This window comes from Zerene cesonia, chromosome 7 (genome assembly GCF_012273895.1).
Source record: "Zerene cesonia ecotype Mississippi chromosome 7, Zerene_cesonia_1.1, whole genome shotgun sequence".
In the NCBI taxonomy this organism is placed as follows: domain Eukaryota; kingdom Metazoa; phylum Arthropoda; class Insecta; order Lepidoptera; family Pieridae; genus Zerene; species Zerene cesonia.
In genome coordinates, this window is record NC_052108.1 from 4,666,985 (window position 1) to 4,675,545 (window position 8,561).

General features: G+C 30.7%; 1 protein-coding gene across 1 annotated transcript; it reads right to left on the reverse strand.

The window, feature by feature from the left end:
* Positions 1-3,686: 3,686 nt before the first annotated feature.
* LOC119840843 lies at positions 3,687-5,234 on the reverse strand. The gene has a single exon (XM_038367615.1). The coding sequence runs from the start codon at positions 5,080-5,082 to the stop codon at positions 4,507-4,509; it is 576 nt and encodes a 191-aa protein (XP_038223543.1). The 5' UTR covers positions 5,083-5,234; the 3' UTR covers positions 3,687-4,506.
* Positions 5,235-8,561: the final 3,327 nt, after the last annotated feature.

Below are 8,561 nucleotides of genomic sequence, written 5' to 3' on the forward strand. Positions count from 1 at the left end.
ATATGAATCGATATTTCTTTTTTCCTATGCTACCAATATAAATTTCATAGAAAGGTACCCTGCAAGCATGATGATAAAGCAATTTGATATTTATAGCAACGAGCTTGTTAGTGGTGCAGTTTGACCCATTTAAAATTAGTTTGCACTCATCGACCTATTCATTCATCATTCACAGAGTGGGGAGGGGTCCAAGGCTCATACTATGACGTCACTGGGGGTTTAAAAATCATAGCCCCGCACCGTACAACAACGACGTGCCCCTCTTCTGACCTACTAACCCAAAACGATATTTTGTGACGTAGGCAGTACGGTGGTACAGTTGAGTGCTTGTTATGGTAGCATGCAACTCCTTTAGTTGCAGAGCAAAACTTATTGGGTGCTCCCATGTTGGGGTTTCAATGAAAGGTGGTTCGTTGAAGAGCAACCGCGGTGCAGATGTATTGTACACACTCACACAACAATTACTCTGTGTTGCTATTGCTACAACCTTCATTCGTTGGTTCTCGAGGTCTTTTATTACGTTAGAAGCTCAATGCAGGAATGTTTACACATAATAAACCTTATATTAAAAACATGGCTTTTTGTTAAAAGGCAAATTTCGACGTTACGTTATTTTCGCTTTTTTGTAAAAAATTTAACTTTATAATTATGAGATCCCAGAGTCCCAGCTGTGGGAACATATATGGGCTGATGATGATGATGATGATGATAATGAATTATGAGATAAGCATACCTACGATTTTTAATATACTTCTAGACCGAATAAATATATACCTTACGGGAAAGCAATTTGTTTGAAATCAATATATTATAAAAATAGATGTATAATGATATTGAAAGCAGATCCTAAAAGATTTTTAAATAATGATAATATGTTTTAGGTATGATAAAAAGAAATAAATTATTTTGTCTGTGTTTAAGAATGGCAGGATTCGTTAAGTATTCTGGAGGGAACTGTGTCGTCTATTTTTGTTTTGTTGTTGACCGTTTAAATGTGTATTAGCTGTTTAACAGAAACAAATCGATTCTAATAAACCTTTCGAGATCTAATCTAATTGTTTTTTTAATCTTCAATTAAGAGTGATAGATTATAGGTGTATATAGTCGGTTAATAATTTTGTTTGAGGTGAAGTTTGAGACAAGAGCTGTGCAGGTTTAGATTTGAAGAAATCTGATTCGATTTAAATGATGAGTTTTGCATTGAATTTTAAAATCATTGCTGTTTGTTATACAAATAAGTAATAATCAATCAGCGAAGTGGGGAAAGCATAATATCCAGAAACAGGCTTGCAAATCCACCTAACTAATATTGGACCAGCGTTGTTGATTTTTGTTTAAACTATTAAAATAAAGCTTAACTTCTTTTAGTTTCTGTTTTCTTTCTTTAGATTAGGGAATTAAGGCCACAAATAGTGTTTGGTTCATAATTTTTATCTATAGTCTATAATAGATACAAAATACTCTTCATAGTTACAATATATTAGACGATCGTCCCGGCTCCGCCCGGATATCAAGATTGTTTTTTTATTCCAAGGGAGCATTTAATCGCGATAAAAAGTATCCTATCACCCAAGTCAGCTCATACTCTGTCTGTATTTCAAATTTCATCAAAATCCATTCAGTAGTTTCAGTGTAATTTATAATATTAGTGTGATTAGCGTGATTTATGTTGGTGAGTAGAAATGTTTACTGTATCTACAAAGTTCATAAGCCTCCATTATACATTATAATCCAGATACATTTACATAACTCTTTACTGAGTAAGAGAGCTGTTTTTGTTTACTGTCAATATATTATAAGAAAACTGGATGCATACTAAGCAGGGAACATCATAGTTCACATCCATAGGTATTAACAGTTCATTCACATATCCATAAGTATTTTTAATGAAGACCAATAACCGCAATTAAAAATAATTTTATGATTTTTCGGTGCTCGCTAAGGCTTCATTCCTAAAACTTTCACAGGAAAGAGGTGGTTGTACTTATTTTATTAGATTAATTATATTCTGTACCAAAATTGAAATTAAGAGGACATTGAAAAGACCTCAAAAATGTTTGATATATCTATAAAGTTCAAGGGATTATTGACTACCTACATTTATTTGTTACATAAATAGAAAGTAATTGAAGGCAACGTAAACCACAGTAGCCATTATAGTAAAACAGTGGTTTTCTGTAATGTATCTACTATATTGGTGTTCGGAGATCTAAATATAGAAGAATATTTCGATATCTCTATACATTACCTGTATTAAATATGAAAATAACCTTAATTTTTAAGATGAAATGAAAAATAAGTACGCTTAAGACACAGACTTGTTTACGAATCTTAAAAGAAAGAATATTTGTTCCGTACCGAATAACGTTTTTCGAAAGTAATTGATGGCATTTTTGATTTTTGGATTGGATTAAATTAAAGTCATAAGTTTCTAGAACAAATCGAATTATGACAATTCTATAGCCTTTCGATATTTATCACCTATTTATAGCAGTTAATAATAGGATTCAACGAAAATATATATTTGGTTGTCTCTTGTCTATTGGTCATTATTTGCAGTGTGTACAATGGTTATTTCTAGCGAAAAGCTTCATCACAACCAAAAATTATTGAAATTGACCCATTTCCTCTTTTCTTTATAATAAATTATGTTTTTATTTCTTGCCTTAACAAGGAAAGAAAAAAAAAATTATGCAATTGTAACCTACGAACTTATAAAAAAGAAAATGAGCCTTTGTATAATTTTGACAAGACCGAAAAAAATTTCTAACATCTGTGACATTTAGAGTAATTTCATTTTTGTGTTTTGTTGAACAAATGTTTTTCTTTTAAATCTCAATATTGTGTTGTGGAAAAATAATAAAAATCTGTTATTGAATATAATAGATTTTTATATAGATTAGAATAGATTTTTGTATAAACTTGGGATTTACAATGTTATTTAATATAGCTTAGGCTCTGTTTACTAAAGTGACAATTGTTAATTGTAAAGAGTTTTGGTCCTTTGTTCATATGAGGCCATTTGGCTCTTACGACGTTTTAGGATTAGATGATTTTTAAACTCAAAAAATTATTTAAAAATATATAAATTTTTTGTTTTGATACTAATAATACAATTAGCAGCTTAATATTTTGAAATGTTGTCAATTCTTTCATCATTCCACCTGTGGTTTAGACATTTATATAAGATATATTTGAATATTTTACGTTGATGCCATCATTAGGCATCTTACGCATATTATATGTTAAACAATTGCAAGAATTGAATCGTAAGGTGTTTCCATAATTGTAAATAATTGGCTACAGATTGCATATATTTGAGTAATAATATAATTTTGGTAATTTTTAGGAATATACAATTAGAAAACAATGTACTTATTAAATATAATTATAGTACCGATTGTTAGATAAGAGATTTAAAGATAGAGTCCATGATAATTCCTCATTATTTAATTGTTTCATTGCCTAATAAGCAAATATTACTAAATATTTTTTTTATGAAATAGTTATAAAATGAAGTAAATGCTGAAAACCTTATTTCTCTTAGCTTTATTTTTTTATTTTGTTGCATTTGAAAAGGCATAAAGGTTTTAAATAAAATATTGAAAATATTCTTTGTCATTTTTTATTTTCATACGAAACCTATTAATACAATAAAAATCCTATATTACAATTGTTAATATTTAATCTATCTACATACATCTTAAATTGTATTTAATATTCATGTTGCAGTGAATCAGCAATTATCGATACGAGATCTTATTTCTAAAACTAATGTTCAACAACATTTTCAATCATCAATTTCAGATTTTCACAATATCACGATCACCCTGGTTATTTCCTGCAGTTACAATATATAATTACTGTCATTATATTTTAATTATGTATTCTAAGTGTTTCGAAAATACTGAATAATGTGAACAATACAATATAAACTATGAAAACATGTGGTGTATTGAAACTGTAAATTTTTCTAATCTATGAAAAGATAAATTATCCTGAATGCATGTTAGAAGATAATTTTCCTTATCTAGAAGGTATACATTAAAATTGTCAATATGTGGAAAGGCACTATTCTTGACTTACATATGACTAACAAACGTATAGTTATAGCCCAGATTTCGATCCTTATGTAAATTTAGTCAAATAGCAGATAATAAAAAGTATTTATACAATCTCTATAGCCACGTATGGCCTGCGTTGATATTAGAGCCAACAGTGAAAATGCGAAGTTGTACTTTGTGGCAGCTATTTCTCTTCGGTCCAGTCTTATAGATTTTATCTTAATTAGACGATTTCATGTAAGTACAGCTTACAGAATGTTTGTATTCGTACTCGCTGAAACTTGGTCCTTGGTGACATCTTTACACAGGTTTCTTAAAAACCCAAACTGTCTCTCTACTGATATGATAAAGTCGTACTAGCACTTTTAGACTACATCTCTATACATAAACAGTCTTGATCTCCATTCTAGGTCTTGTATCCACATATCGATGGTAAACCTTTTTATCGGTTGAGCCCCATAGATGCACAGCACACTGTGTGTCGGGGAACTCTTTGGGTTGGTAGGCCAGATAATCCCCGAACGTAAGTGTAGGTGATTGGTGGCCTGAGAATGCGTTTTGGCTGAGATTGCTTCTTTGGTTGGCGATGACGTTCCGTCGGAGAACATGATTGTGAACGGCTTGATAGGTTAAGGTGTTGAAATACGCGTCTAAGCGAAACTGTTGATCTGTGTCGTCGGCGACGTTCAGATTCTTCGCTGCCGGAATCGCTAGTGGAACAAGATGAGGGATCATCACTGCGGCCGGCGTCGTAAGACATACTTTCGTTGCTGCTTGAACTTTCCAAGGAATCCTCCTCGGTGCGACGTGAGAGCCGCCGGCTCAAAGCTTTCAGTAGGCGGGATCCACGGGGCGCTGTAATTGGTTCGGTCATTTCTTCAACTGGTGGACACACGACAATTTTTGGAGCCATAGATTCCCGACGAGTTTTCGGTATTTGTTGGCGTACTACTTTCACCGGTAAATCTCCGGAAAACTTCTCACTGCCTTCCAAGTTTCCTTCCAATTTATTTTTCATAAGTTCGTTAAATTTAACACAGGGGTTGCAAAACAATATGTTTTGATGATTCAATGCGAATTTAACGTAGAAACGGTAAAGTATAGTTTTAGTAAACTTTCACGATATACGTTAATGTAACGGTTAAGTTAGAGCGAAGGGTTCGTTCACAAGAACAAGTCGTAAACTGTTGGTTGTAGGGCGGGCATAGTGCTTTTATAGACAAATTCGCGCATGCGTATTATAATAGCTTGGCAGGTTATGCATCTTCTCACGTACATCAACACTTGTCGCAGCCAGGTATAATTTCTATATATAAAATTGGTACTCAAGATGTATTTTTTTTATTTTTTCCCATATGAATGCCTACTTAATGCGAATTGTATGTATATTTTACAAATTTCGCAACTTTTCTCCAGTTTCATATGTTTTGATAATGACTTAGGTGAAAATTTATTCCAAGGTTTCCACGCCTTATACTGCAACACATGCAATATCTTCAATAATTGAAATTGCTATTGCATAACGGACAGGGCAATTAATTTGTTCATAGTATTATTATTTTTTCTTTATCTTTATAATTCTCTTGACGCCGAGAAAAATTGTCATTAATTATGAGTTATATATAATGGTTTTTAGAATTATATCCATAAAGTCAGCTAGATATAGACTATTTCTTAGCTATAGTAGAAATAGTAGTAATAGCTAGAAATAGAATAGAATATTTAACTCGTAAATTATTATCTATTATTTTTCTATACAATAACATATTATATTATTTATTCTCTATTTTTTATTAGTAGCTGTAATAAAATCGAGTTTAATGGTAACCAAGTGATATTTAAAGGTTAAGTAACTTGTGATTTAAAGGTTTTATAAACTTCTATCATAAAAGTAATAAACTTACGGAATGATAGATGCACTTTCCTGTTTCTTAAACGGTATTAAGATTTTGATGTGAGTTTAAAATATCAATTATTATTTTGTTTGATAAAATTTTAAAGGGCATTTTCTGTAAATATCGATATTTTCTTATATCATTAATGCAAATGAAAAATAATTATGAAATGATTATTTCATTCAAATCAAATTTATACAATTGAACAGAATTCAGGAATTTCATGAGAACGAAATTTATAAATTTCACAAATAAATGAAATCATGGAATTTGAATAAGAGACCAAGCTGGGAGTAGGTAATCACTATGTTTCAATATGTTTACTTTTTTAATAAAATTAATGACGGCCGAAATTTATTCAATAGCTAAGTAGTTTTTGTAAGTAAGGCGACTTATGTTTAATCGGTATGTTTTCATATTTCTATATGTTTATTTTCGTATGGGGATAAGAGGTAAATGTTTAGGCAACATCTAAACAAAGCTCGAATTAATCAATAACTATGAAGTTTATTCAGAATGCGTTATAGCTTTGGACTTTGAACATGCATGAATGAAGCCTCACAAGTCTCTATATGGTGTTGGAGCGTAAGTGCAACGTATATATTAGACTCTTTTGTGTCTGTGACTTACTCGCACGTATCGCGTGATTCTTGACACGTGTTTCACAAAGATGTTTTATCTCGAACCTTCTGTTTAACACGTGATTGCTAATAGATCGTGATCCCGTGACAACTGTTTCCTTTGCACTGAACACGCTTTGAGGGGGAATACAAATTTTCCACCAGCGTATATGAAACTCTAATAAATGGTGGAGTTATCAAGAAGTTTCACAAAAGTGTCAACACCGTTGTTCCTAAAATAGCATGATTGTGCAAAACGTGCTTTTCTTTTAATTGTATGACGTTTAAACGAGAAGGTGTATTTTTAGAACATGTTTTGTTTTCAGTTTTAAACTTGATAAACAAAACATGACATTTTTGGTCACGTTTCTTTTTTCTGAGTATTAGTTAAATTTAATAATTTATACTTCTTCGTTTGGACAGCTTTCTTGTAAAATTTGTATGTAGGTATGTGATTATATATAATAGTAGGTTTTTCTTTGAACTAAAGATGAAAAATATATCTATATAATTATTTTTAACAAAAAGCAGAACCGCCCTCAAATCGTCAAAATGCCGAACCAAATTTAAATGGAACCATATGGCAGTCACCAGCTTTCAAATAAAAAAAAAATCATAAAAATCGGTTCATCCAGTAAAATGAGAATTGATAAGAATTGAAGCATTATATATGATAACATTAATATCAACTGTTAAGTACAATTACAGAAATATGATGGAAATGAGACTAGTGTAAATTTTTAAATTAAGGAATATTGTATACTTAGTTTTGTAGGCGTCTTAAAAATGTTAAGATATTGAATAAAAATGCATATATTTGATAATTATGTTATCAAATTGTCGTATACTTATTTGTTATTTAAAATTACCACAACAAATTTCTTTGTTTTTTGTAGACATTTATATGTCTTTTGGTTTATAAGGAACATTTTAATTCTACGATTATACTTGAGCGGCTCAGAGAAGTGTGTCAATACAAAATATCGAATGCTCGAACATTCCTCTATGTATAAATAAAATAGAAAAGTCAAAAATCTAAAAATTGATAGTCAATACAATTATAACGAATTAAATGGACACAATTAATTCTACGTCTTATTGCCTACTTTGCATTTAACTGAAACGTAACTCAAAACCGCATTCGTACGGATAGTCGATACCAGTAATAATCTAATATTGTCCATTTCATTAGATATGAGGGCTTATGTTTTCGACACATATTCGACATGTATTGAATTAGATTAATCATGTCACTGATTACATAACAAAGCCTATTGCCCTGTTCAAGTTCATTAGTGGGTATTTTGATAATGACAGTTTGGACTAACATAACATCTGGGTGTAGTTTTATGTGTATTATGTAACAATAGACAATGCTGATAATGCTATCATGAGAATTACGTCATAGCGCTGGGGTATATTGTCTAATGAACATTGCATTAGTTTACAGTATCGAGTTATGAAATGGATGGAAGCAATTGGCTATGTGATAATATGATATCAAACTTTAGTGTTAACTTACAAATCTTTCTATTATAAAAGAAAAGTATTTTTTTGTGAAAATAAAAAATTGTTATATTAAGTCAGTTTTATTATCGTTTGTATACCGTGTAGAGAATTCAGCAACATTATTTTTCTATCGAAAATAAAAACATTAATAAAGAATTGAATGAAAATATGACACTGATTGTTTAACAGAAATCTAAATGTTATTCACCGTATAATGAAAGATTATTTCCAAAACACAAAATAATTTGTAACATTTGCTAAACTTCATAATATGTTGCCTTTAGTTTAAAGGAAAAACTAAATGTACATAGAGTAAAATTGTATAGCTTTTTAGTCGCTATTTATAACTGACGTGCATTATCTACATGTAAACTTTATCATAGTAGTAATATCATAGAACCAGCTAGACATCCTTGAGAGGCTGCAAAATTTCTGTATCAGATTTATTTTCGGTCTACGTAAATTTGATCATG

Excerpts from the sequence above, each read along its gene's own strand:
- LOC119840843 (XM_038367615.1), bottom strand. The coding sequence starts at position 5,082 with ATGAAAAATAAATTGGAAGGAAACTTGGAAGGCAGTGAGAAGTTTTCC.